General features: G+C 56.1%; 2 protein-coding genes and 2 long non-coding RNA genes across 9 annotated transcripts; 2 read left to right on the forward strand and 2 right to left on the reverse strand.

Moving 5' to 3' along the window:
- Nucleotides 1–82: 82 nt before the first annotated feature.
- Nucleotides 83–1,716, reverse strand: LOC140606672 (uncharacterized). The gene is made up of 2 exons (XR_012008990.1): nucleotides 1,232–1,716; nucleotides 83–1,115 (listed from the first exon to the last, which is right to left on the reverse strand). It is a non-coding gene; the product is annotated as an uncharacterized lncRNA (long non-coding RNA).
- STARD3 (StAR related lipid transfer domain containing 3) lies at nucleotides 508–23,191 on the forward strand. 6 transcript variants are annotated; one of them, XM_072780396.1, is made up of 18 exons: nucleotides 537–664; nucleotides 1,081–1,282; nucleotides 5,228–5,387; nucleotides 8,785–8,939; nucleotides 13,297–13,569; nucleotides 17,047–17,124; nucleotides 17,525–17,602; nucleotides 17,731–17,784; nucleotides 18,162–18,279; nucleotides 18,490–18,588; nucleotides 18,803–18,855; nucleotides 19,214–19,306; nucleotides 19,950–20,012; nucleotides 20,172–20,267; nucleotides 20,633–20,712; nucleotides 20,807–20,911; nucleotides 21,918–22,011; nucleotides 22,445–23,191. In XM_072780396.1, the coding sequence occupies exons 5-18, from the start codon at nucleotides 13,348–13,350 to the stop codon at nucleotides 22,547–22,549; spliced, it is 1,338 nt and encodes a 445-aa protein (XP_072636497.1). In that variant the 5' UTR covers nucleotides 537–664; nucleotides 1,081–1,282; nucleotides 5,228–5,387; nucleotides 8,785–8,939; nucleotides 13,297–13,347; the 3' UTR covers nucleotides 22,550–23,191. The 6 variants fall into 6 exon arrangements, with proteins under 6 accessions (XP_072636495.1, XP_072636499.1, XP_072636498.1 ...); XM_072780394.1 differs by lacking the exon at nucleotides 1,081–1,282 and having other exon boundaries at nucleotides 508–664; XM_072780398.1 differs by lacking the exons at nucleotides 1,081–1,282; nucleotides 8,785–8,939 and having other exon boundaries at nucleotides 508–664.
- On the reverse strand, nucleotides 5,622–24,668 carry LOC140606671 (uncharacterized). The gene is made up of 5 exons (XR_012008989.1): nucleotides 23,905–24,668; nucleotides 22,194–22,304; nucleotides 8,077–8,161; nucleotides 6,716–6,810; nucleotides 5,622–6,471 (listed from the first exon to the last, which is right to left on the reverse strand). It is a non-coding gene; the product is annotated as an uncharacterized lncRNA (long non-coding RNA).
- TCAP (titin-cap) lies at nucleotides 23,558–26,231 on the forward strand. Its single transcript, XM_072780401.1, has 2 exons — nucleotides 23,558–25,143; nucleotides 25,367–26,231. The coding sequence occupies exons 1-2, from the start codon at nucleotides 25,034–25,036 to the stop codon at nucleotides 25,758–25,760; spliced, it is 504 nt and encodes a 167-aa protein (XP_072636502.1). The 5' UTR covers nucleotides 23,558–25,033; the 3' UTR covers nucleotides 25,761–26,231.
- The last annotated feature ends 1,441 nt before the right edge of the window (nucleotides 26,232–27,672 follow it).

The raw sequence follows: 27,672 nt of genomic DNA on the forward strand, positions 1-27,672 counted from the left end.
AGTAGTAGATCCTGCTAGGGATGGCTGAAAGAGGCAGGGAAGGAAAAGAACTTTCTTTTTTTTTTTTTTTTTTTTTAAGAACTTTCTTTTTAAAGATTTTATTTATTTATTCATTCATTCATGAGAGACGCAGAGAGACAGAGGTAGAGGGAGGAGAAGCAGGCTCCCTGCAGGGAGCCCGATGTGGGACTCGATCTCAGAACCCCCAAATCACGACCTGAGCCAAAGGCAGATGCTCAACCACTGAGCCTCCCAGGTGCCCCAGAAAAGAACTCTCAGGAGTAATTGGATTTCTCCAAAGGGACCCCTCCTCCAGCCCCAAAGGCCTCCCCTCGGCACGTTCTTTTTCTCCCCTACAGTGACAGGCCTCGGTGACCCAACAATGAGGATGCCCCTGGGCTTCCTTCCCATTTCCCCCTCCTTAAGACCCTCTCAAGCGGTCCCCACGCCCCGCCCCCGGTGGGGCCCAAGGACTTGGGGGCGGGGACTGAGGCGAAGGGGCGGGGCTGCGCGCTAAGCACACCCCGTTCGCTCTCGGGGGCGGGCCCAGCGGCGGAAGTGGCGCCGCGGGGAGATCCTGTTCCGCTCGGAGGCTCGGCCGGGGCTGCTGAGCCGGCCTGCGGCTGGGGCAGGAAGACCCCGGGCGGTGGCTGACATGGGACAGGTGGGTCCGGGGGGTCCCTGGGCCGGGTGGTACGAGGGCTGTGTCTTGGCAGCAGATTCCGGCTCCCTGCCCGGTGTCCGTTGTTGGTTCCGTCCGACCCTTCCCGCACCCGCCGCGTCCCAGGTTCCGCCCCCTTCCTCGTCTCGGCCTCGCTCCGCCCCGCGCGGAGTTGGGGGGGGGGGCGCTCCCGCGCTGACCCTCCGCGCCCTCCCCCCGGGAGCGCCGGGGCCGGGAGGCCGGGATCGCGCCCCCCCCCGAGCCTCGCTCTTCGCTCTTAGGGGAGAGGCGAGGCACGAGATCTGAGTGTTAGGGGGCAGGAGTTGGCGTTGGGCCGGGGTCAGGGTCTGTGAACGACGAGGAAGCCCGTCGACGCTGTCCGGGAGCTCTGCGTCTCACGGTCACCCTGTCTCCCCCAGCTTCCTTTGAAAACGGCAGTGGATGACTTTCCTAACTGACATCAAAAGGACCCTTTAAGGAGTCTTTCCCGAGTTTTTAGAGGGGCGCAACACCAGTGACACTGGTTCCTGGTTGACATAGTTGGCCCGCGCCCCCACCGCCACCGCGCACCTGGGCGTCTGCGTCTCCTTGTGTTTTCTTCCACCTGTTCTGACCGTAGAGGTACCGCTTCACGCTCTCGGCTCCTGCCCGGCTCCCACTCCATACACTGAATTGTGATGGTCTCGTCCCCTCTCATGGCTTCAGCTTTACATCACCCAAATACCCGAAAGGCGCCCAGATCCACCTCTTCCTTCAGCGCAGTCCCTCCCTGGAGCCCCAGACTTGGCCAGCCAGCTCCCAGTGGACAGCACCTCAGCTGCAGCTCACTTGAAACTGGCCAACACCCCCCCCACACACCTCACCCCCGCGCAAACGCCTTCTCCCTCTGCCATCCCATCCCAGCGTGAGACCGGGAAATTACATTTCCTCTTCTCCCTCAATTCCCCCATCTGTGAGGTGACCGATCCAGCTGACTTCCTGAACGTGCTGCAAACCTGGTCCTATGCCTCCACCTCTTCTGGTACCATCTTGATGTGTTTCTCACCAGGATCAACTGCAGTGGCTTCCCAGCAACTTCCAGTCATGACTGCCTGCAACCCAGTCTCCAAACTACCTCTTGTGATCCTTTTTTTTTTTTTTAAGGTTTATTTATTTATTCATGATAGACAGAGAGAGAGAGGCAGAGACACAGGCAGAGGAAGAAGCAGGCTCCATGCTGGGAACCCGACAGGGGACTCCATCCTGGGTCTCCAGGATCGAGCCCTGGGACAAAGGCAGGCACTAAACCGCTGAGCCACCCAGGGATCCCTGATCCTTTTTTTTTTTTTTTTTTTTTTTTTAAGTAAACTCCTGACTGAGCCAGCCAGGTGCCCTTCTTACCCTTTTAAAACTCAGATCTCATAGTGTTACTTCCTCACTTAAAACCCTTTGTTGGAGTCCCATTGCTTGTGGAAAAAGGCTGAATCTTTAGCACAATTTACAGAGCTCTGTGTTCTGATCTCTCTCCTGCCAGTTGCCTAAGTGCACCCTAAAGTCCAGTAACATGGCACGGAAGGCTATGCTTGCCCACAGCTTGCAATTTTGTGTCTCCATACCATTGCCCACCAGCACCTCTGTCTGGGAAGACCCTTCTGCTCTTTATCTGCCAGGCTACCTTCTACTTTTCAGTGCTCAGCTCAGGCAGTACCACCTCTGGGTTGAATTCCTTGTTCACCCCATCCCCCGACTCTCACTCCTTCACCCCCTCCAAGACTTACTACTGCCCCCTGTGCCCCTGCAACACTATCCATAATAGAGCAGTGGTTGAGAGTACAGACTCCTGATTCAAACTTTGTGGGTTCTGATACTGTTTTATGACCCTGATGAATAAAGGGCCTCGGTTTCCTCATTTGTAAAAGGAGGTAGCAACATCCCTACCTCAGAGAGTTACTGTGAGAATCAAATGAAATAATGTATGCATAGGGCTTAAATCACTGAGCGTGTGAATGCTCAAAAATAAATGTTAGTGGTTATTGCTTGTGTAAGAACGTTATAGAGCAGCAATTGTAATTTTTAATTTTGTAAATTGCTTGAGGACAGTTGATGTGTCTGGCTTCTCATTCTGTGCCAGAGCTCCAAAACCTGGCTTTTTGTCAGTAAATAAAATGATGCGTTGGAGAGCATGGGGGGCAGGATCTGGATTTCTTGAGTGAGGATTCAAGAACGAAAAAGACTCAGACCTGATGTTAGTCTGCTCAGGAAATGACTCTGGAAATGAATGAATGTTACATGGCAAGCATCAATTCTATGGAAATGTACACAGAGCTCTGGGAATCCAGGGGAGAGAAGGGCCAAGAATGGCTTCCCAGAGGAGCTGACAGTCAGTGAGGGATCTCAGGGCAAGAGAATGAAGTTACCAGAGGGAGATAGAGACCAGGGTGGACTCGGAGAATGGGCAGCTGGGTCCTCTGGACAGAGTTCTTGCAGGAGGAGGGCTAAAGTGGGTGGGAGGGCAGAGGCAGCCTCTTCTGCCCAGGTTAGGGGTTCCTTTCCTCACTTGGCCATGAGGAGGTGTCCCCTTGTTTTCAGAGCCTGTGGAGACCATGCCCAGGGGAGGTCTGAAGGCGTGGTGCCTGGTGTTTGGGGTCAAGGCCCTGGGATAGATAGCCAGCTAGCAGGCCTGTGCTTTAGACCAGAATCTGGGCCTTTGCTCAGGCTATTTTGCCTGCCCGGAATGCTTGACTTCCTTGCCTGTGGTTGATATGGATTCTTCAAGGCCTGGGTCAGATGGCTCCTCCTCTCTGTGGCTTTCCCACCCTCACCCACTGCAGCCTGGGTCAGAGGCTCCCTTCTCTGAGAGCCCACGGTCCATTGTTTGTTCCTCCTTGAAAGCGCTGATTACAGTGAGGCACTTTGTTTTATTTATATGTGAGCTTCCCTCACCAGACCGAGAGCCTCTGAATGGCCCCCAGGGACTAGCAAGTGTCTGGCATGCTGTAGGCTCTCAGTTCATATGCTGCATGAAACTGAGCTCTTGTGTACCTAGAACAGGGAGGAAGTGTAGGGGAGACCTCATTTGTCAGCTCATACTTGCTTCCTTGAGTGGTAGAGATTGTTGGCTCCATTTACAGATGAGGAAGCTGAGACTCAAGTAAGGTCAGTGTCACTCAGCATGAAGTTCAGGAACTGTCTCTTGACTCCAGGTCCACAGCTGTCTCTGAGAAACTGCCTCGGTCTCCCAGCCCCCCAAGGGGCGGCTCTGACCTCTGTAAGACAAGGGACAAATGGGGCATCCCATCTGACCAGTGTATCCTCATGAACTTTTTCTGGCCGGGGAGAGGCTGATCCTGGCATTTGTGTGGTCAGATCTGGTGCTGGGAGGGGTCTGTGCTGAACTCCCTTCTGCCCATGGAGCCTTCCCTTGAGTGGGCTGACAGGACTGAGATCTCTCCTGGAAGATTACTGACCCTTTCCAGACTGACCTTGAACACTTGACCTCCTTAACTCCCAATTTTTTTGCAGTAGCACTATGGGCGGGTGGGGCCTGACTCACCAGTCCCTGAGTAGGCAGGAAGTGGGGGGAGGGGTCTTGTCATCCCAGCGATGAGGCACCCCCGACATTTAGCAGGGCCTGGCATGTGGAGGGGGCTGGAGGGCTGAGGAGATCTTAGTCTGTTAGGATTTTTCAGTAAACTGTGCTGCCAGAAAGTCTGGGCTGGTGGGGGCACTGTACAGTGATGAATGTAGTTTCCATTTTGGCTTGACTCTTCCCCTTTCCACTCCTCCAGAAGGAAGGGAGAAATGAAGCCTGTCTTGTGTCATCCTCTCCTTAAACTCCTCCTTCTTCAGGGAACTTCCCAAACTCTCTGTCAGTGGGTTAGGGTAGGGGCCAATAAGTCAGCTGTGCCAGGGCTGATGGCATGGGCCACTGAGCCCGGAAGTACACTAGAGCCTGCTCTGTGCTGCCCTGGGTCAGCTCTCTGAGGCCAGGGCCCATTCTTCTATCCAGCAGTGTACGTGGGACCCTTGGTTTGGGCAGAGTGCCGTGTTACACACGCCTGGCCCAGGCCCTGCCTCGAACACTGTACCCATAGCCCCTAATAGTAGTCCCATAGCTGCTGTTAATTGAGCATAGACACTTTGCATGTATTCTTTCTTTCTTTCTTTCTTTCTTTCTTTCTTTCTTTCTTTCTTTCTTTCTTTCTTTCTTTCTTTCTTTTCTTTCTTTTCTTTTCTTTTCTTTTCTTTTCTTTTCTTTTCTTTTCTTTCTTTTCTTTCTTTCTTTCTTTCTTTCTTTCTTTCTTTCTTTCTTTCTTTCTTTCTTTCTTTCTTTCTTTCTTTCTTTCTTTCTTTCTTTCTTTCTTTCTTTCTTTCTTTTCTTGATTTTATTTATTTATTCATTCATTCATGAGAGACCCAGAGAGAGAGGGGCAGAGACACAGGCAGAGGGAGAAGCAGGTCCCATGCAGGGAGCCCGACATGGGACTCGATCCTGGGTATCCAGGATCCGGCCCTGGGCTGAAGGCGGCGCTAAACCGCTGAGCCACCCGGGCTGCCCCCCTCACCCTGCTTTACTCTCTTTTACAGAGCTTATCACCCCAGACATAGTATACGTTTACTAGTCTGCATTTACTGCCTGTCTTCTCCTTCTATAACGCAAACTTCACGAGGGCAGGAACACTCTTGCTTTGCTCCATGCTGTGTGTCCAGCACCCAGAGCGGTACCAGGCTCACAGAAGATACTCAGGTAATGTGTCGAACTAATCACACCCTTCCCTAAAGCAGCATGAGCACAGGCACAGTGCTTCTCTCTCTGCCTGTGTCTCTGCCTCTCTCTGTGCCTTTTCCCTCATTCCTCATTCTCTCTCTCTCTCCCTCTCTGTGTGTCTGTCATGAATAAATAAATAAAATCTTTAAAAAAAAAAAGCAGGGTGAGGGGATGAAGAGTGGGAGCCAAATAAGTTCAGGGAAGGCTTATCTATTTTTAAAGATTTTATTTATTTATTTATTCATAGAGATGCAGGGAGAGAGAGAGAGGCAGAGACACAGGCAGAGGGAGAAGCAGGCTCCATGCAGGGAGCCCGACGAGGGACTCCATCCCAGGTCCCCAGGATCACGCCCTGGGCTGCAGGCGGCGCTAAACCACTGAGCCACCGGGGCTGCCCAGGGAAGGCTTATCTAAAGGGACATTTACAGAGACCAGAATAGAGGGAGCACTGCAGAGACCTGAGGGAGGAGCTTCAGACAGGACAGTGGGTGCAAGGGTCATGGGGTGGGAGGCTGCTTGATGTGTCCAATGCGCAGAAAAGGACCAGTGTGGGTGGAGCAGAAGGTTCCAGGGGAAGAGGCCTGGGAAGAGGGGGCTTGTAGGCTATGATGGAGACTCGGCCTTTACTCAGGGTGAATTGGAAGCCATTGGGGGTTTGCGGTACTGGGGAGCTGTGGTCTGACCTACCAGGATCCCTCTGGCTGCTGTGTTGAGAGCAGACTTGACGAGGGCAAGGAGGTGGTCAGGAAGCTGTAGCAGGTAAGAGGTGATGATTTGGACACAGTGACGGCAGTAATGGTGGTGAGCATTGGGCAGATATACTGGCTGGATTTTGAAGGAAGAGCCAGTAGAATTTGGTGATGGTTTGGCTTTGGAGGGCTGGGTACTGGACTCTCTGCAGTTTCTCACTGGGTGGCCAGAAAGCTCTTTGGGATCTTTTGACATCTGGCTCCTTGGCCAGCAGAGGCCCTGGGGTCAACTCTGCCCCATCCTGCTTGGGGAACTGTGGACAGGCCTCTTCCAACTTTCTGTCTCCTCCGCCCCATCCTCATCTCCACAGCTCCTGGTGGGGGTTGTGAGGAGTAAAAGAGAGGTGTCTGCAGGGTGCCAACGCAGGCTACTGCTAGACCAGATTTGCATCTTGTGTGCTGGCTCCTCAGGATGACCCACAGTCCTTTTTGATCTGCTATCCTACCCTCCCTGATCAGCTCCCTCCCATGCTGATCAGTGGCAGGACACAGACCAAAGCCACCATCTTCCACACCCAGAGCCTCGTCCTCCTGCCCATCTGTGGATTCTCCACTCACCTGGACATTGAAGGGATGGCTTGACCCAGAACTGTCCCAGTCCTGGCCTGAAGCCATGTCCTGGAGGCAGTCAGAGCTCAAGACTATGTCTTCCTCTAAAGAAGAGAAAGGAATGTCACACTAGCCGATCCTTATGCAGTGATCACTCTGTGTCAGGAACTGTTCAAGGCTATTGTATTTACTAAGTTATTTAATCTTTATAATGTCTGGAAGAAGCGGGTGCCATTGTCACCCCCACTTTACAGAGGAGAAAACTAGACACAGAGGGGTTCAGTGAAAGTACAGCGGGAATCCAGGGTTTGAAGTTTCTCTGGGCTTGGAGTCCAGTTCTTTCTCAGCTTTACTGATTTCTCCTGATTTGTACGGAGATAGAGACCCCACTGGGAAGCCTCCCTGGCCAGTAGGGGGCTAGTTGCTCACATTTTTGAGGAATACAGAGTGAGGGAGATGTTGAGAGCCTGTGTCCACTGTCCCATTGGCCTCGAGAGAAGGTTTGGAGAAGCCACACTGCCCAGAAATGTGGGTCATTTGTGGATACAGATGAGACTTGGTCTCCCTACCCTGGGGTCACAGCCTAACTTTGCAGAATAAGCCCTTGCTGGACCTGGTATGGTTTGGCCTGCCTTCTGGAGGTCAGGGGATGGGAAAGGGCAAGGAGCCTCAGAGGCGACAGTGGTAGCAGTGGCTAACATCTGCTAAGCCTTTACTCTGTGGTGCCAGGCCCCATTCTAGACATTTCAGATGCATCGCTATGGGGCATCCCGGGTAGCTCAGCGGTTTGGTGCTGCCTTCAGCCCAGGCCATGATCCTGGGGACCCGGGATCGAGTCCCATGTCAGGCTCCCTGCATGGGGCCTGCTTCTCCCTCTGCCTGTGTCTCTGCCTTTCTCTCTCTTTCTGTGTCTCTCATGAATAAATAAATAAATTAAAAAAAAAACAAACAGATGCATCGCTATGTCCTTCAATGCCCCAGATAGCGGGCTCAAGACTGGTATTCCCAGTTTCCAGATGTAGCCTCTGCAGCTTGTATGGTGAGTACATGGCATAGTTCATATTGTAGGCTTGCCATGGCCAGGTATGAACTGCAGGCAGGCAAGGTGTTGAGCCATAGAGGTGGCTTGAGCTTCTGGTCTGGGCTGTGACAGAGCTGGCACGGACCCCATCTGTGTACCTGTCCCTTATGAGCTGGGGAAGTGGGGAATGGAGGGTGACTGCAGTGGGGCCCGGCACTAGTAGGAAGCAGTAGTGTTGGAGGTCGGCCCTGGTGTTTCCCCTGAAAGCCTGTGCAGGGAGCCAGGATGGGCCCCTACAATCCTGTTCCCCGCCCCACCCCCCAACTCCTCCTGCAGCCTGGGAACTCACCTGTGCCTGGACCTAGAATGACTTGGTCCATTCTATCCACAGACAGGGAGCCCGGATGCTAGACTTGAGAGAGCTTGCTGGTCACCTGGAGAGGGAATTGTAGAACTCACATTTGAACTCAGGCCTTTGATGATTTCATTATATGTCACTGTAGTGTGTAAGCCCCCCAACATACACACACACACACACACACACACACACATACACACAGGCACAATGTCTCCCTTACCTGAATGGCTTTACCAGCTACTTGTTCCATCTCAACTACCACTCACCAAGTACCTACCGTAATTCTTGACACTTACATAAATGCCAGCCCTGGGAGGTAGCGGTTGTTGCTTTTTTTTTTTTTTTTTTTTTTTTTTATTGTGGTAAAATATACAGAACATACAATTTATCATTTTAACCTTTTTTTTTTTTAAGGATTTTATTTATTTGAGAGAGCCTGAGAAAGCATGAGCGGGGAGTAGTGGGGCAGGGGTAGGGGAGAGGGAGAAGGAGAAGCAGACTCCCCACTGAACAGGGACCTTGAGATCATGACCTGAGCCAAAGGCAGGCGCTTAACTGACTGAGCCATCCGGGCTTCCCCCTCCACTCCCATTTTAATTATTTTTAAGAGCATAGTTCCAAGGCATTAAGTATATTAACGTTGCCTTTATTTAATGCATCTGAGGAAACTAAGTCTCAGAATGGTTATGTTTGCTCCAGATTGCTCAACTCATAAGGGCAGACTGAGATTTGAACCCTGACCTCAGAGTCCAGCACTCTTGCCATGATGCCAACTGCCTACTGTTGTCTGCCTTGAGTCTGGGACCTACCCGAGAGCTCCTCCTGCAGTCTGGCCAATACTGGCATTTCCTGGGGTAAGAGAAGGCCTGGCAGGCCTGGGGGCCCATGCCCACCACTCCCCTTTGCTTCAGGAGCTGAGAGAACAGGTGTAATCCACTGTGCCCAGAGTGGACTGCTGCCTCCTCCTCACCTCTCTTTCCCTTGCAACCTGGAATGATAAAACCTCCAATTGTCTCACTCCCTTCCCCAAACCTTAGCAGCTCTGCTTCTCCTATACCACACGTCAAGTGAGTATCAAGTCCGCGGCCAATCCCACGTGGACTCCTTCACCCCACTCTTGCTGTTCCACTCCCGACACCTGTGAAGGTGCTTAGGTGGGGCAGGTGACAGCAGGGGCTAGGCTCTGTATGAGGTGCTGCTCCCAGGGCACCGGGGGTGGCCCTGCTGTCTCCAGCCCATGACACTCATTCCTGCCTCCTTCTCAGGATGGTTGGCATGGTGGGGTGGAGGCCAGGCCTCACTGTTCTGCTAGCAGCTACCACCTTCCTCTGTCACGGCCAGGGAACCAGAGAACGGGTGCTTTGGGGACTGCTAAGGGCAGTTCCAAACAGATGATTTCCACCTCTTAGACCGGCAGGCGGTCTGATGGAGCTCAGAGACCTTTTGAAGTCATTTAAGCAGAGTTTTCAAATGAGGCCCAAGGAGGTGCTTCCGGGGTGACCCTGGGGTTTGAGGAATGGCTGCCCAGTGGGGCTGTCTGTGGCTTCCTTCTGTGGCAGGACCTATAGCAGTCCTGTGGTTTTTTGTTTTTGTTTTTGTTTTTTTTTTTTAAGATTTATTTATTTATTTATTTATTTATTTATTTATTTATTTATTTAACAGAGAGAGAGAGAGCACAAGCAGGGGGAGCAGCAGAGGGAGAGAGAGAAGCAGGCTCTCCGGTGGGCAGGGAACCTGATGCAGGGCTCAATCCTAGAACCCTGGGATCATGACCTGAACTGAAGGCAGATGCTTAACTGACTGAGCCATTCAGGGGCCCTGACGGGCCTTTTATCTTTTTTCTATATTAAGGTTCTAAGTAAGGTGTTCTTCTCTTTCTCTATTTTTTTTTTTTTTTAAGTTTCTCTTGTTTGATAAGGGGGTTGGAAAAAAACACTGACATTTTCCCCCAGATAAAGAAACAGGGACTTGGTAAGGATTTGCCCAGTTACTCAGGGTTATGGCTGCCCCAAGACTGGGGCTCAGGTCTTCATTTCCACTGGTGCTCCTTCTACTCTACAAGCTCTTGCTTCTTTGGATTCTGAGCAGTTTTTGTGGTGGAGGGTGATAGAGAACTGCCACCCCGCTGCCGCTTGGCCAGCTGCTCCCAACCCTGCTTCAGAGGCCCAGTTCCTGGCTCCCACACACTCCTCTGTCTGCAGCTCTCCCCGGCTCCCCCAGCACCTTTGCTCTCAGCCCCCATCTGTGTCTGTCACTTCAGCAAGGATGTCGGCATGTGTGAGTGTCAGTGCTATTGCTGCTCCAGGGGCATCTCACACCAGGCTCCTGCCAGCAGAGTCCTGTCCCCAGGGAGGGAGGGAGAAAGCTAAGGGAAATGCCAGGCAGACTTGGGAGCAGCCTGGGAAGTAGGGAAGCCACGGCATCTTGCAGGCATCCTGCAGTGAGATAGAGAAGAGGGAGAGAAGAAGAGGGAGAGAAGCAGAGGGGGAGAGAGAGAAGAAGGAGAGAAGCAGAGGGGGAGAAAGAGAGAAGAGGGAGAGAAGCGAGAAGAGGGAGAGAAGCGGAGGGGGAGAGAGAGAAAAAGAGAGAGAGAGACACACACTGGAGGAAGGGAAGGTGAGACTTGAGACTGAGCTGGTGGCACTGGAGACAGACTCACAGATGGGAGAGGCTTGGAGAAGACCCATAGAGATGGACACGGGAGGGGGGCAAAGAGACACGAAGGTGGAAAGGTGGTTTGTGAGAGAGACAGGAAGGAGGGAGAGAAATGGAGACAGGTCTGGCTGCAGACAAGAGGGCTATTAGAGACAGGGAAATGTCACCCGCCCTGGAGCTGTGGCCCTGTCACAGTGAGAGATGCGCTGAGTGTACTATCTGGCACTAGGTCCAGCTGATGGATGTTGGGGAGGTCCTGTTGTCGGCAGCCTGTCACATCTGCTTTCTGACTGCCTCCTTCCAGAACTGGGCTCAGCTTTCCTTCAGTATCCGCCAGATGAGCTAGGCATGGCGACCCCAAGAGCGTGCTTTGTGGGGGTGGCCTTGTGCTGATGCCTCTACTGAGAACAATCAGCACCTGTCTGTTGGGGCTTGCACAGAGGCAGAGGGATCGACAAACTGGCTTGCTCAGAATCCCCTGCCAGTCACAAATGGGGAGCTTGTTTGGGACCTGATAGATGGAGGGGCCCCAGAAGGTGGTAGACCTAAAAAAGGTATGAGGGGATAGGAGATGGGTGGGGGGGGTAGAGATGGATTAGGTCTTACCTTCCTGGGATCAGAAACCAACATCCAGGATTTCCCTCCCACTGGCCCCCAAACCTGCCTCCTGGTGATGGCATGAAAGAAGTTTCAGGAAGACTCCAAGGAAGCCCCAGAAGCACAGGCACCACCACACTGAGCCAGCTCCCCTCTGGTTGTAGGCTGAACCTTTTCTTCCCCCACCCAGGGGACAGGGCCTCTTCAGGCTCCTTGCCAGCACATTGGTGGAGCAGAGACCTTGGGCCTGGGGCCACATGGCAGGGAGGGAGTCCTCTGGGCCACTTGCCTCTAGAGTTCCTAAGAGTTTTGACCCCATGGTTGCACAGGCAAGGAATGGTTCAGTCTGCTCCCCCTTCAGTCTTTGCTACCTTATCTGTGAAATAGAAGGAGCCATCCTGGGACACCTGGGTGGCTCAGCGGTTGAGTGTCTGCCTTCGGCTCAGGGTGTGATCCCGGTTTTCTGGGATCGAGTCCTGCATCGGGCTCCCTGCATGGAGCCTGCTTCTCCCTTTGCCTGTGTCTCTACCTCTGTGTGTGTGTGTGTGTGTCTCTCTCATGAATAAATAAATAAAATCTTAAAGGAAGGAAGGAAGGGAGGGAGGGAGGGAGGGAGGGAGGGAGGAAGGAAGGAAGGAAGGAAGGAAGGAAGGAAGGAAGGAAAGAAAGGAAGAAAAGGAAAGGAAAAAGGAAAAGGGAAAGGAAAAGCCATCCTGCCCTTTGTGGGCATGGGTACAGGATTCTGTGGGCAGTGGAGCTCTGGCCTAGCCTCAGGCAGTGGCTAGTTCTCTTCAAGGTTTGCCCCATCTCTCAGCTGCATAGCCTGGAGCTGAGGACCAGGAGAGCCTCTGGAGCACCTATTTACTCAGCAGGCAATTATTCAGCACCTACTAGGTGTTAGGTATTGTGCTGGGCGCTAGGAGACAGCAGTGACTGTCTAGTGAAAGCCCCACATCTGTAGTTTGCAGAACAAGGAGTAAGACCACTGCAGAGAGTGACAAGCTCAGGAAAGCCCCTAATAGAGCAGGACTACTGCAGGAGGGTGGGGGCTCTGAGAAAGGGAGGACTTTGGAGCTGATTTTTGGAAGGACTGAGGAGGGGAGAGCTAGGGGCGAGGCCTGGAGGCAGGACCAGGCTGCCATATCGAGAGACCAGGGTGGCTGTGCTGGTGACCCCGCCTGTCTTGTGAGAGAAGCCGTCAGAAGAGCTGGCAGGGCCTGGACTGGAGGGCTCACGCATGGTTAGGACAGTGTTTGGAAAACCTTTCTCTGGCTGTTGGGAGAGGTGTTGTTGCATTGCAGGGTGAGAGAGGCAGCCTGGAGACTAACCCGTTAGGCTGGTTGTAACGCCAGGGAGAGGAAGGTGGCTGGGCCCATCATGGGGGTGGTGGGGGTGGAGGTAGAAGGGATTGAGATGTCCTTCCCCTGTAGCTGTCCCAGGCGGAGCACTCAGAGACGCTGCTCTAGGAAGTCCCTCCCAGTTGCCATGGATTAGGGGGTGGGAGGGTAGGGCTGGCTGCTGGGAGGGAATGTGGCTTTGTGCTTGGCAAACAAAGAACAGAGCTTGGGGCCCTCTTCTCCTGGGGGTGGGGGCAGGCCGGAGAGGCTGTTGACAGGGCCAGAGGCTGAACCACGGGGCTGGGCTTGGCAGGAACAGGCGGTGCCCTCGAGCAGCGGGGAGGACCCCAGACCCCTCCAAGGGTGAATTGTGGGGTCGCTGAGCTTTGCAGGTGGTGGTGGTGAGGGGGGATGAGGAAGAGGGATTCTCAAACCCCTCCAGCTTAGAAATGGGGCTGCTGGAGAGAATTTGGGCTTATAGGACCCCAGGCTACCCTGGGGTTGGGATGGGAGAGAAGGCAGATGTGTTTAGGAGCAAACAGGGTCCTGGGGGATAGAGGTTAACGGGACCTCCAAGCCTTCAACCCCAGAGACCTGACCCCACTGCCCCGCCTCCCCCCAGCCTTGCAGCTGAGGCCCCGCCTTCCCCGCCTGGAGGTGGGGGCCCAGCAGGATGAACAAACTGTCTGGGGAGCTGGCCCGCGACTTGGAGCGCAGCCTGCCAGCCGTGGCCTCCCTGGGCTCATCGCTGTCCCACAGCCAGGGCCTCTCGTCACACTTCCTCCCACCACCTCCAGAGAAGCGCCGAGCCATCTCTGATGTCCGCCGCACCTTCTGTCTCTTTGTCACCTTCGACCTGCTTTTCATCTCCCTGCTCTGGATCATTGAACTGAACGTGAGTGGGCCCAAGACTGGGGTGGGAAGGGGTGGGATGGGTGGGGTGGGGGAGTCACCGGGGCCTCACCTACTCTAACTGCCCCCTGGGGGGGGGTGCCACATGGGCAGGGTGGCTTTCCCAGTAAAAGGGAGAATGGGAAGATACAATTAGCTGTTCTCATCTTCCAAAGAAAGTGGAGCTCAGAGGGCTGGAGTCATTTGTCTAGCAAGTATGTGAAGAAGGGTAGAATTTGAACCTAGACCCTCAGGCTGCAGAGTTCACACTCCTGACCTCTGCGCCAAACTGCCCTCTAGTGGACACTCCTGAGGAAGGAGGAGAGAGCCCAGTGGACTATGGCTGGACTGTTGAAACCTTTGCCTTCTTTCTGGCCGATGTTGCTCTCTGGTTTCATTCATTCATTCATTCATTCACCCATTCACTCAGCAGTTTTCGAATCCCTGCTGTATCCCAAGCACCATGCTAAAAGCAGAAGATATGGTGGGAGGGAACCAGTAAAAAAAAACCTCCCAGGTCCTGGTGGTGCCTAGCTCTCTCCCTCCCCATTTTGGACAATCATCCAGTGCCCCCCGCAGTTTGGCCTCAACAGTCTTGGTGAGATGCTGCTTAGCAGCCTGGAGATCGAACACCCTCTCAGTGCTGGGTCAGCACCCTGCTCCCCCTGTGCAGTGCTTGGCCAGCTGGTGATGGGACCTGATCTCCAGGCATTGACAGGCTAGAGCAGGACCTGACCACAGAGGCAGGAGCCATGAGAACAGAGCATTCCAGGCTCGTCAAGCCCAGCTTCTAGTCTGTATTCACTGTGAGATCACAGCAGGGAACTTGGCTTCTCTGAGCCTCCCCCTGTTTTCCTTCTGCAGAATGGGTCAGAGTTCAGGATAGCAGGTGCCCTTCCTGCGAGTCTCAGTCTCAAGCTTGGGTGACAGGAAAACGATGACTTTGTGGATAGAACTGAGGAGTTTGGGGGAAGGGCTGGTTTAGGGATGAAGAGGACAAGTTTGATTCTAGACAGGCTGAGCTGGAGGGCTCTGGGGGTGACTGTCCTTTGTGCAGAGATGAACTGGCACCTCGCACTAGATTGAGCCATGGGGGACCTTCGAGGCCATTTTTACCAATGAAAAAGCTACGGCTCCACAAGGTCCAGGGCTGTTTGAAGTGCTTCTGATGTCTTAGGCATTCTTTTTTAACAACAAATTTTTTTTTAAGATTTGTGTATTTATTTTAGAGAGAGATACACACACAGAGACGGGGGGAGGGGCAGAGAAAATCTCAAATAGACTCCACGCTGAGCGTGGAGCCCAATGCATGGCTCGATCTCATGACCCTGAGATCACGACCAGAGCCCAAACCAAACAGACACTCAACTGACTGTACCACCCAGTCCCTATCCCCCCACCCCTGAGTTAATAATTTCCTTTTGAAGAGTCCCATCCAGCATCAAAGCAAGCACTAAAATTCACCCACAGCTCTCATTCAATATATATTTTCTTGCCAGCAAACAGCTGGAAAAACTGGTAATTTTATTTCTGAAATTATCTGGATGCACTGGCTGTAATAGCTCAGTAGTCATCATACTTGGGAATTCTTGCAAATCGGAAAAAGTCTAATCTCCAGATTGTTTTCTTTTCTTTTTTTAAATTTTATTATTTATTTGAGAGCAAGTAGGAGAGAGAGAGCAGAGCAAGGGAAGGTACTGCAGAGGGAGAGGGAGAAGCAGACTCCCCTGTGAGCAGGGAGCCTAACTCCGAGGCTGGATCCTGGGATCATGACCTGAGCTGAAAGCAGATGCTTAACCGACCGAGCCACCCAGTTGTCCCTCCATATTGTTTTCAAGTGTAATGAAAAGTTTAGAATGCTGGACTTAACCACTAGTGGAGGTAGCCATAATGTTTCACTTGGTAGACAATTAATATGTGATCAATTTTCAGTTTTGTGATTTTCTTTTCTTTCTTTCTTTCTTTTTCTTTTTTTTTTTTTTTTTAAGATTTTACTTATTCATGAGAGACACAGAGAGGCAGAGACATAGGCAGAGGGAGAAGCAGGCTCCCTGTGCAGAACCCAATGCAGGACTCGATCCCAGGACCCTGGGATCATGCCCTGAGCCAAAGGCAGATGCTCAACCACTGAGCCACCCAGGCGTCTCGTGATGTTATTTTCATATTTTGGAGCATATATGTTTTTAGTTCTTGAATAGGCTGGGTGTTGCTCAGTGGATATAAGGGCCCCAGCAGGGTTACAAGAGCGACACAGGGTCTTGCAGCCAGAGGCTGGCAGGGGCTAGAACTTGGCTCCCCTGGATCAGGACACTGTCAGCAGCTGTACATGCCCAGGCAGAGGGATACCTCTGTGGGACAGCAACTGTTAAGGGTCAGAGAGGTTGTGGAGCCCAAAAGGGAGCAGTCTGAAGAGTCAGAGGAGGACCAAACTGGGGTGGGGGGTGGCTCATGAGACTCCACGGGACTCAGGGTGGTCCTGAGGTTGAGGCACAGGGGCAGGGGCATTCAAGCATCGATGAGGGGGCTGCCCAGACTGCTGACTCCTGGGAACTTGATAAAAATTCCAGATGCTCCTGAGATTTGGACTCAGTGGTCTGAACATCTGTATCTTAATAAGCCACACCACCTCAATTTGGATCACCTACCAGAGATTAGAAGCTCTAGTCTAGGTGGTCGTGAAGGGTCTTAACTTTCTAGGCTCCTGGGCTCCATTCCTTGGAGTCCCCTTGTGTCCTCCCTTCTCCAGGGGCCTGGCGCCCCCATCTGCAGAAGCTGAGGCCTGCCATCCCATTCCTCCTGAGAAGTCAGGCTGCATTCTGGCTCTCGGTATCCATCCAGATCCTCTCTTTCCCCAGCCAAGGTGTCAGGAGTCCCATGGAAAATGTATGGGTGGCTGGGGCAGGGACAGGGGTGAAGACAAGTCTGCTCAGTCTGTCTCTGTTGCTAGCCATTCTCTCTAGCAGCATGATGGATTTTGCCCATTAAGCACAAACCTAATCAATTGATTTGCCACCTGGGGCTCCGTCTGATACCACTGCCCATCCCCGGTCCCCATCACCCCAGATGGATGGTTGGCTGGGAAGATGGAGCGCCATAATGGAGAGAGGGAGATGAGATTATGTGAGACACAGGCTCCCGGTACCCAGTCTGCCAGGCCTACCTGCCTGCACAGGGCCTTTCACCTCCCCTGCACGGCCCCGAGGCCCTCCAAGCCTCCCCCTTCCGTGGGCAGTGTGCCCATGAGTGTCAGTGCTAGAGGCAGGCCCTGCCCATCTGGGTTGCCTGGGTGCTTGGAGGAATGATAGATGCTGGGGCCTCAGGCCTTTGGCTGAGCTCTCTTGGTGTTTGGGGGAGCCTCCTTGGGCAGTGGCTCATCCTCTCCAGGTTCCACATGCCCCCACCTCGTCCCCATTCCCAAAGGTGAAGGCACCCCTGGGGACTTGGTTCTACCTGCAGAACTGTTTGTATCTCCCTCTTCCAGACCAACACAGGCATCCAGAAGAACCTGGAGCAGGAGATCATCCACTACAACTTTAAAACTTCCTTCTTTGACATCTTTGTGAGTGGCCTTCGGGACTGGGTCCTCTGGGGCAGAGATGGTGCAGGGACGTGACTCTCTGGCTGGATTCTCTTCTTTCTGCATCATACATCCTAGTCTGATCATGGAGACTTGTTTCCATCCTTGGGGAGCCCTCAGTATTCAGAAAGTTCCGAAACAAGGACCTCCCTTCAGAAAGCCCCAAGTACGAGGGGGAAAGAATAGACCCTGGTCCATGACGGTCACATCTGAATCATCCCCAAGGAAACACTGACTCAGCCCTTCTCTCCTGAGGCATGCACTCCCATATGGAGGGAACCTAGGGGAACAGGACAGGGGTGTGGGGGGTCAGCCTTCAGCAGGAGTAGGGGGCATTGGCTTGCCTGTGATGGCTTGTGTGTGCTCCCCCCACCCCCACCAGGTCTTGGCCTTTTTCCGCTTCTCGGGACTGCTCCTGGGCTATGCTGTGCTGCGGCTCCGGCACTGGTGGGTGATTGCGGTAAGACACCCCTCTGCCGGCAGCAGAGGCCTGGGGGCAGGGGTGAGCCCTGGTGGGGCTGGTGCCACGGAGGGTGTGGAAGAGGACTCACTCCCCAGCCCATTTTCCCTCTCCTCTCCCCTGGGCAGGTCACCACACTGGTGTCCAGTGCATTCCTCATTGTCAAGGTCATCCTCTCTGAGGTCAGTGGCTCAGGGTCTGGCTGGTCTGGCCAGCCTCTAGCACAAGGGACCAAGGGATGGGCTTCTCCTAACAAGGGGCCCTTTCTCTGATTGGGGTGAGGGGGGAATCCTGTCCTTTGATATCTCCAAGGAATCCTCTTCACCGGCTTCGTCTTCGTGCCCTTCTGCAACCCCAAGAACAAAAAGTTGTTCTGCTAGCCTCACCTCAATTTTTCCTGCTTGAAAATTAACCCCATCTCAGACCACTGCCACAGGAGGTCCCTCCAGCTGGTCCCAGGAGCAGGAGGGGGGTGTGTGGCAGGGTCAGTAGTCCTGAAGAGGGGACTCTGTGTTTGGGATGTCCCTCTACTGTGGAGCTTAGCCCCCTCCCTCCACAGCTGCTCAGCAAAGGGGCCTTCGGCTACCTGCTCCCCATCGTTTCCTTTGTCCTTGCCTGGTTGGAGACCTGGTTCCTTGACTTCAAAGTCCTACCACAGGAAGCGGAAGAGGAGAGATGTGAGTGCCGGGGAAGGGGGTGGTGAGGGTCATCACAGCCCCAGAAGAGGAGAGTTTCAGGCATGAGAGCAACTTCTGAGCTCTCTTGCCAACTTTGAACAGTCTCCAAGAGCCCCCTCCAAGGGTGAGCTTGGAGTGGGGAGACCCTAGGCTGCTAAGGCTTGACTGCCCTTGCTCTGGGACAGTGGCTGTCCATGTCGACTCCCCCAGGGTATCTTGCTGCCCAGGCTGCTGTCGCCCGTGGACCTCTGCTCTTCTCTGGTGCTCTGTCTGAAGGCCAGTTCTATTCACCCCCAGAATCCTTTGCAGGTGAGGGCTGGCAGGTGGGGAACTCCTTCAGGAAGGGTCATTATGAGGAGTAGGTTGGCTGTGTCTGTTTGTTCTATTCCTTCTTTCAGCTCCCTGGGGAAAGTGGACAACCCTCTCCCTGTCTATCCCCCCGCAATCTTGTACGTGAACCCCACTACCTCCCCACAGTCTGTTCCCATGCCTTCCTATTGTCATCTGTGCTTGTTTTCTGCAGGGTCTGACAATGAATCAGATGAAGACGTTGGGAAGAAAAGCTTCTCTGCCCAGGTATTTGGCAGCCCACCCCCACCCGACCTTTGGAGTGGGCACCCCAGAGAAGGTGTCGGTGCTGGGCTCAGCAGAGTGGGCAGGGGCTTCCCCGCAGAGGGTGGATCTCAGGCGGCCTGAAGGCCAGGCAGTGTGCACCTGAGTGTCTGCCCCACCGTCGGTCCGGCCCACCAGGCTGCCTCATACCTGGGCCCCAGAGGGGAGCAATCACGGCCATGGCCCCTGGGGACCCGACGGGCCGAAGAGACCAACCCAGACTCCATGTATGTGGAGTATGTAGAGAAAGAACTGGCCATGAACACGGTGGTGGGTGGGCGGGCCCTAGGCTGATCCCTTCCTGCCTCTCCTCCCTGGCCAGGAACGGGAGTACATCCATCAGGGAAAGGAGGCCATGGCAGTGGTGGACCAGATCTTGGCCCAGGAGGAGAACTGGAAGTTTGAGAAGAACAATGTAAGAAATCCCTCTCCCACCTGCCCTGCCCACATGTGATGGGAGTTTTTGCTGGCTTTTCTGAGGCCTGAGAAGCCCAAGGATTTCAAGGGTTGGAACCATATTCCTGTGCCAGGAGAGGGGGCTGGGCCCTGGGGTCATCACTTGGCAAGAGGTGGGGCTGGATGCTGGATTGGATGTTTCCCTGCCTCCCTGCCCCATGCCCAACCCATCCTCCGCCCCCTGCTGTTCTCCTCACTCAGCTTGGCTTTGAAGGGGAAGCCAGGCTTCTGCCCTGTGTCCGGTATTTTGTTTCATAATCAAAACAACATTATCTAAAGAGATGGCAGTGAGCTTGGGGAATGCGGACGTGTCCTGTCCCTCTGTGGCGGTCCCTCTGGGAGCTCTAGCTTGCCTTGTGGTACGGCAGTGCTTCTGTCCTCTAACTTGATATCGAAAGCCTTTCTCTCGTTGCTGGACGTTTGTCAGAACCACTCTTTTTTAACGGCTGCCTGAGTATCGCCAAACTCCTGAAGTTTTCTACCCTGAGCTGTGAAAAAGCTGCCCTGTTGGGGCACCCATTCCTCCTCTACCGGCCCACCCCGCCCCCAGCCTCCCCTTGCCCTCTGCCCACCTCCCCGTCACCCTTCTTTCCCTGCCACAGGAATATGGGGACACTGTGTACACCATCGAGGTCCCCTTCCATGGCAAGACATTCATCCTAAAGGTGAGTGAGGGAAGCAGGTGTCCTGAAGCCTCCTGCTCTGTCTGAGATTCCAAGAAGGGGCTAAGGGTCCTCCTGGCAAGTTTCTCCCCACCAAGAGGGAAGGGCTTGTATGCCCAAGCACTTGTGAGACCACCCAGGCCTCTGCCCACCCTGCCCCAGACCTTCCTGCCCTGCCCTGCGGAGCTGGTGTACCAGGAGGTGATCCTGCAGCCCGAGAGGATGGTGCTGTGGAACAAGACGGTGACTGCCTGCCAGGTGAGCCGAACCGGGGGCCTGTCCTGGCCACATCTCAGGGCAGAGGCAGAGCAACACAGCAGATCAGGATGCAGTTGCACCCCAGCAGGACCAGTTACCCCTGGGAAGCTGGGTCATATCATTGAACTGCTCTGTGCCTCAGCTTCCCTGTCTGTAAAATGGAGATGGTGATAATGGCGCCTGCTGGAGAGGGTCAGGAGATGGAGAGGGAGCATGCACAGCCCAGCCCCGGGCCTGGGAGTGGCTCTCAGTAAAGGGACCTGGGCAGAGAAAGGCTGGTCTGGGGGCTCCCTGAGATGCTGGGACCCTGTCCCTGGGGTGTTCCTGGGCTGGGCTGTCCCCTCACATCTCCCCTGATGCCTTAGATCCTGCAGCGAGTAGAGGACAACACCCTCATCTCCTACGATGTCTCTTCGGGGGCCGCGGGCGGGGTGGTCTCCCCCAGGTGAGTGCCACCAAGCCCCTCCTCACAGGCAGGCCTCCTGCCCTTGGATCACGGGCTTGGCTCCCTGCTCCCCTCTAACCCTTCCACCCCCTAGGGACTTCGTGAACGTGCGGCGCATTGAGCGGCGCAGAGACCGGTATGTGTCATCGGGCATCGCCACCACCCACTGCGCCAAGCCCCCAACACACAAATATGTCAGGTGAGCCTCACCTTGCCTGGGGGCATCCCAGCTGGCCCCTTCTCTGGTGGCTGTGAGGGCAGGGTAGGGTACGGCGTGGATGGCTGGGCACTTTCTCCTGCTGAGACTGCCTGCCTGTCCCCTGTCCTGCTGGCCTCTGCCCCTCTCAGCCCCTTGCCCTGCTAATCTGCTCTCCCTCCTGGAGACCGTGGGATTAAGGGCTGGAACCACACTGCCCAGGCTGGAGGGCAGCCCTACGAATAGCCTGAAGATAGGGAAGGAGGCTGGGAGCCATGCGGCAGTGCTGCTCCAGGCGACCTGAGCAGAAGGCTCCGTGTTCTGGAGCTTTACTTCCCTGCCTGAGGAGCATTGGTCCCCGCCACCTTGCTTGTCCCAGGGCATCTTCAGGTTCTCCTGATGTCTAACCTTAGATCTCAGTGCTGTAGATGGCTTCCTCCCTGATTGCCCATGCTCCCCATCCTTCCTGAGGTTCCACAAGGAGTAGTGTGCATTGAGTTTGAGATTTGATATACCAGATCCCTGGGTGACGAGCAAGCAGGCCTCTTTCTGGGTGCCAACTTCCTTATCTGTGGAGTGGGCTTGAGGGTGTCTGATGGAACTGTGGGGGAGCTGACTGGTGATGGGATGTGCCCTCCCTGCCTCCTGGGAAGGCACCCCCAGCACTGCACTATTCCCCGAGTTAGGCAGGGGTGAGAAATGCATGCACAACCCACCCCTCCCTGGACAGAGGATGCTGGCTGCCACTGGTGGTGCACAGACATCGGCAGGCTGTAGAAGGGGCAGTTGGGCATCCCATGGTACAGGTGGGGGGCTATATCCCCCCCTCCCCCCCCGCTGTATCTGGGACACCTGTTCTGGCCCCTGCTCAGGCCGACTGGCAGCTGCTAGACCAGTAGCTCCTTTCCCAATTTCACCCCAGGCTAGGATGAGCCAAAAATGGGGTGTGGGGTCAGGTTGGAGGCCTTGCCTGGCTCCAAGGTACCCGTTAATGATGCTTTTCTCTTAGGGGAGAGAATGGCCCTGGGGGCTTCGTCGTGCTCAAGTCAGCCAGTAATCCCCGAGTCTGCACCTTCGTCTGGATCCTTAATACAGATCTCAAGGTGCGGGTGCTGGGGCAGCAAGGCTGGCTCAGTACAGTAGAGGGGACTTGCTGGGGGACCTTGGGGTAGGGTCTCCTGTCAGGCTTAGGACCTCACCTACTCTGCCTCCTACCTTAGGCTAAAATTTAGGGTTGGGTCAAGATGGTCTCCTGAGTGGCTGGAGGGCCTGTACCTCCGCTTACCTCCGACTCTCGAGGCCCCAGGAGCCGTGGCCGACTGCCAAGCCAGCCCCTCCTAGGTCTGTTTGTGTGACGGTGCCAAGAGCCGGCACAGCGTGTTCTTTTCTGCCAGGGCTGAGGGGGAGAGGGGTGACTCAGGCTACGTTCCAGAGCCGCACCTGCACCTGCTGCTCTGGCCCAGGGTACATACCCCCACCCCCCACCCCTGCTTCTGAGGGCAGGCCATCCGGAAACCGCTTCTCCCCTTCCCGTAGGGCCGCCTGCCCCGGTACCTCATCCACCAGAGCCTCGCGGCCACCATGTTCGAGTTTGCCTTTCACCTGCGGCAGCGCATCACAGAGCTGGGGGCCCGGGTGTAACCATGCCCCCTCGCCACCCTGCAGGCCGGGGTCCTGTCACCACAGCCTTCAGAGCCTGAGCGGGGGCCAGTGGGGCTTCCCGAGGCCCACAGAGGACCTGGCCTCATGCAGTGGGGAGGAAGAAGTGCCCTCCTGTGGCAGCACCTTGGCCCCAAGCTGCCACCCCCACTGTGCTTCGCTGTGCCTGGGAGCCGCGGCTGTGAGCAGGTCGTGAGGTCAGGCATCTGGACTTCAGGGCTCGGCCGCTGTTTACACAAGGACTGGCCCTGCCTCGTGGGGGAAGAGATCCACTGGCCCCTCCGTAGCCAGGGGCAGGATCTGGAATGGGAGCGTCAGACTTGGTTGGGGAGGGCCAGATCCCTGAGCTGGACAGGGATCAGGGTGGCCTTGGCATCAGCCTTAAGGTGTAGGAGCCCCTTCGCCTGCCTGCTCTCATTGTGGATTTTTAGGATTATTTAAAGGGTCTGGGACCTTTTTCCACATGCACTTGTAGGGGAGCGGGTGGTAGGTGGGGGTGGTGGGTGCTGGCAGTGAACCTCTGCCACTCCCAGATTTTCTCCCCTCCTCAGGGTTCCTTGGGGACCTTTGTAATTTGAGCCAATTATTAAAAACAAACTAAAAAAAAAAACATAAAAAAACAAAGCCCCTCCTGTCTAGCCTCTTGAGGGAAGAGGAGGGGCAGCATTGTGGAGGTGGGGACCGGGCAGGCGAGACATATCCCACACCCTGTCATACCCTCCCAGAGCCAGCGGGAGGGCGGAGCCAGCGGGACCCTGTTTCTGGAACCCCCTACTTTCCTGGCTGGTCCAGCTGGACAGATGATTGGTCAGAGAACAACACCCCACCCCCCAGCCCAGCCTCTTGTGAGGGAAGGTCGGTGGAAGGTCTCTTGCCCAGGAATTGGGGGGGGAGGCAGGAGAGACCTGGCAGGCTCTGACCGTTCTTGGGGTCCCACAGTCGGCCTGGGGGTAGGGCTGGACTTCTGGGTCACTGAGGCCACGCTGGGATCTCCGTCTCTCTGGCTCCTCACCTGCCCCACCACACTCGCTAGGGGCAGCACAGAGTCAGATCGCGGGCAGGGGCCACCACCCTCCCTACCCCGCCCCCCTCCCTGCCAGCCGGCTTCTGGGGGGAAGACTTGCATAGAGCCAAGGTGGGGCAGGGGTCCTGTCTTGGTCCCGCCCAGATATGTGACCCTGGGCGGATCGACCTCTCTGGGCCTCTGTTTCCTGCTTTGTAAAAATGAGACTCGTTATGTTGTAGGGCTGTCGGAAGATTAAAACCAGAATCAGGCCTAGTGCTTCAGGAATCAAGAGGACGTAGTTCTGCTCCAGGCGAGCACCCACGGGGCTTACCAGCTGCTGGGTGCTCTGCTGTTTCTGCAGGATCCTCTTCTCAGCTCTTGCACAGCCTCTTCCGGTGCCCTTTGCTGTGTCCACTCAGTGATGCCCTTACTTGTCCTCCCCCCATGCCCAGCGCCCTGTGCGCCAGTTCCCTGCACCATGAGCTGCTTCCCTTGAATGCTGGGCTTTCCCAGAAGCTCCCCTGCTCCCCCGAGTAAGAGCCAGGCCCCTCCCAGGTGGCACAGTGGAGCCGCTCAGGCTGTTGTGAGCAGAAAATGAGGCCCAGAGAGAGGCAGAGGTGGCTTCTTGGTCACCAGACTATTTACAGCTGGTTTGGGGCGAGAGCCAGATCTGACCCTGCCACTTCTTGGAGCCCCTGGATTCCCATCTCACCTGCCTTGGGGTGGAGTTGGGGATAGAGCTGGGGGCCCCCTCCCACACTTGCTGTTTGCACCCTGACTGGCCTGACCTGGGAAGCCACTTTTCTGACCACTGGCCGTGGGAAGGCTGACAAAGGCTCATGTGCAGGGTCCCGGTGCAGAGTTAACCACATTATTTCATGCCAGTGCGGTGGTGGCAGTCGAGGACCAGGTCTCGCTGCAGATACCTGAGAGTGGTTATACTGTCCCTTCCTGTCGCAGGGCATGGCTAGGGGCTCTGCCCTTGTTCCCAGGCAGAGGAGAGCAGTGGGGGCAGGACCCGATGGCCTGGTACAGAGCCCAGAGTGGGCCTCGATTCCTGCCACTGTCTGCTCTGTTTTCAGACAGGCCCCTGCCCTCCCTGGGCAAGAGGAAAGGGGCGGGGCAGAGAGCTAGTGCCAAGGTGGCACGAGGCTGGGCATGTGCCTGGCCTCAGACAGTGTCTAAGGAGTGTCAAACACCTGGAGGTGTCACTCTGAGGACCTCTGCCCCCACTGGAGCATCTTGATCTCTTTAGAAGCTGACCGCTGACCCCAGGCGGCAGCTGGAGTCCAGGTACCCCAACCCCCCACCCTGGACCCAGAGTCCCCCATCAGTGAGCCTTGGCTCTGCTTATAGCATCTGACGCCAGAGGGGCTGAAAATAGCCCCTGGAGGAGGTGGAGGAGGGGGCTATTTAAAGGGCCTGGGAGGAGCAGAGCCGGGAGGGAGTGAGCACCGATCATGGCCACTACAGAGCTGAGCTGCCAGGTGTCCGAGGAGGACCGCGAGCGCCGAGAAGCCTTCTGGGCTGAATGGAAGGATCTGACGCTGTCCACACGGCCTGAGGAAGGGTGAGTGCCAGCCGGCTGGGAGTCCCTCTCCCCCAGAACACCCCTCCTGAGCCTCAGGAGGCCAGAGCACAAAGCCCTGCAGAAGTTTCTGGGGGTAGGGACAAGGAGAGGGTACCCCTTCTGTACCCCAGGTCCTGGAAGTCCCAGGGAGCCCCCTGCCCAGCTCATTAGTAGAGGGTAGCAGATTTCAGGAGCTCAGTGTCCCCTCCCGTCTCCTCCCCAGTTGCTCTCTGCACGAGGAGGATTCTCAGCGGCATGAGACCTACCACCGGCAGGGCCAGTGCCAGGCGCTGGTGCAGCGTTCCCCCTGGTTGGTGATGCGTATGGGCATCCTCGGCCGCGGGCTGCAGGAGTACCTGCTGCCCTACCAGCGGGTGCTGCCACTGCCCATCTTCACCCCCACCAAGATGGGAGCCGCCAAGGAGGAGCGCGAGGACACCCCCATCCAGCTGCGGGAGCTGCTGGCCCTGGAGACGGCCCTGGGTGGCCAGTGTATGGAGCGCCAGGATGTGGCCGAGATCACCAAGCAGCTGCCCCCTGTGGTGCCTGTCAGCAAGCCCGGTGCCCCTCGTCGCTCCCTGTCCCGCTCCATGTCCCAGGAAGCACAGAGAGGCTGAGAGGGACGGTGACCTGGGCTCCACTGCGCCCGCCGCGGGCTGGGCCCTTCCTGGCTAGGACCATGGAGGGGAGCTGCTGGCCATGGATGCTTTGTAGTTTGCCCAGAGTTGGGGGCTAGGGGAGGAGGGAGCCAGAGGCCAGGATGCCTGGGTCCCCTGAGTTCCCAAAGGGAGGGGAGCAAAGACAGTGGCCACGAAGGGTAGGGAGCTGGGGACCAGCACAGCCAAGTGCCCCCCAGCCCTAGGAGAAGGGACAGAAGATGCCGGGGAGGACAAGTGGTCCCTGAGGGGAGTGACCCTGGTCCGGGCCCCGGCTTCAGAGAAGATGAGGATGAGTGTAAGGGGATCTGGAATGCTCTAGGAAGAATTGGAGGAGACGGGAGTGAGGGGGACGTGAAGAGGGCAGAGGGGAGAGTGGAGCCCCCAGCATCCTCTGTTAGCGCTGCAATAAACGCTCAATTGTGTTCCAGACTTTCTGTCTCTTTCCTTATGGGGGCCAACCCCACCGTGTCCGGCCCTCGGTGCTCACTTCTGGGAATAGGCCTTGCATCTGAGCTAAATATGGCAGAGCCGGTGGGTACACTCCATGCTAGGTGGTGGGGGCAGGGGAGACAGGGACGGAGCTGTAAACAGGGTGGCTGGCTCTCCAGTCCCCTTTCCGTGCCCTGGCAATGGGCAGTCCCCGGCGGGCCAGCTGGCACCCAGGGTTTGTTTAAATGATCTCATGGAGTATTGGGAGGGGGCTGGCAGCAGGACTGTCCTTGGCTGTACCTAAGGGTGTGAGCGGGGTCACTGGCCCCAAGGCTGACCTGAGTTCTGAATCCAGACAGAATCAATCCTTGGCTGGGGTCAGGCACTTGACCCACACCACCCAGGGAGCCCAGGGTGGGTTGTGGGAAGCAGAGGGTCAGGTGCTTGTCTGTGACGCCTGTCTCAACCTGGTTGCCTGGTCCAACAAGGAGACATGTTCTCCTTAGGACAAGGTGGGGGCCAGGAAGCCAGGAAGGGCACAGAGGAGGCTAGGGCCCCCTCTGGTCAGGGTCTGAGGGACAGGGACTGGCCCAGAGGGATCCAACTCCAGGGAGACCAGAGATGGGCCCATGGAATCCACTTCCCATTTAGGGGAACAGGAGGAGAGACGCTGGCATCTTGACCTGGAGTGCCAAGCAGGACCTGCAGGCTGGGCCTGGCACGCTCACCCAAGAGAGGGGAATGTAGTGTGGGCTGGGGGAGGAGAGGGGTCAGAAACCCCAGATTGGTGAAACCCCAATTCCCTTGGCGCTGAAGAAGGCCCAGCCCGCGCCTCGGGGGACCGGGGCAGCCGGGAGAAGGCTTCAGCCCTCCAGCCCTCACCACAGCCCGCGGCCCCCACCCGGCCATGGCCAGAACGTCCGGAGCCTTCTGCTCAGAACCCCCAGATAGGCGGCTCTCGGAGCCCGCGGGGCCCGCGGGGAGGCCCTGCTGCTGGGCTGGCTAAGTGCATTAGCCCCGCTCGCGTCCCCTATCGCTGCTGCCATCGGCCGGGCGGGGCCGAGCTCTGCCGCGGGGGCCCCGGGCGACCGCCGCGGAGGCCGGAACGGACTGTCCTTTCCGGGGTGGGGGTGGGGGGTGCTGGGGGCCGGGGGTTGATAGGAAAGGACGGAAAAGGGCTGGAGGAGGGGCGGGGGGGCAGCTGGGGTGACCTGACCAAGGGAAGGGGGGATGTTGGACGGGGTGTCTGGGAGGAGGAGAGCCGGATGGGCTGGGCCCGGGGTCGGGGATGGGGCGCTGGCCGAGCGCTGACTGGACCCCTGGCCAGAGAACAGGGATGGCTGGGGCGCCGGGAGGCTGGAGGAGAGCGACGGGAAGGGCCGGGGACTGGGGGGCAAGCATCTGAGGGCCGCGGGGGCAGGAAGCTGGCTTGGACCAGGCA

Source organism: Canis lupus, chromosome 16, assembly GCF_048164855.1.
Source record: "Canis lupus baileyi chromosome 16, mCanLup2.hap1, whole genome shotgun sequence".
Classification (NCBI taxonomy): Eukaryota; Metazoa; Chordata; class Mammalia; order Carnivora; family Canidae; genus Canis; species Canis lupus.

Coding starts and splice junctions, on each gene's coding strand:
- TCAP (XM_072780401.1), top strand. CDS start 25,034: ATGGCCACTACAGAGCTGAGCTGCCAGGTGTCCGAGGAGGACCGCGAG. Junction 25,144..25,366: donor TCCACACGGCCTGAGGAAGG/GTGAGTGCCAGC, acceptor TCTCCTCCCCAG/TTGCTCTCTGCACGAGGAGG.
- STARD3 (XM_072780394.1), top strand. CDS start 13,348: ATGAACAAACTGTCTGGGGAGCTGGCCCGCGACTTGGAGCGCAGCCTG. Junction 13,570..17,046: donor TCTGGATCATTGAACTGAAC/GTGAGTGGGCCC, acceptor TCCCTCTTCCAG/ACCAACACAGGCATCCAGAA. Junction 17,785..18,161: donor TCAAGGTCATCCTCTCTGAG/GTCAGTGGCTCA, acceptor CTCCCTCCACAG/CTGCTCAGCAAAGGGGCCTT.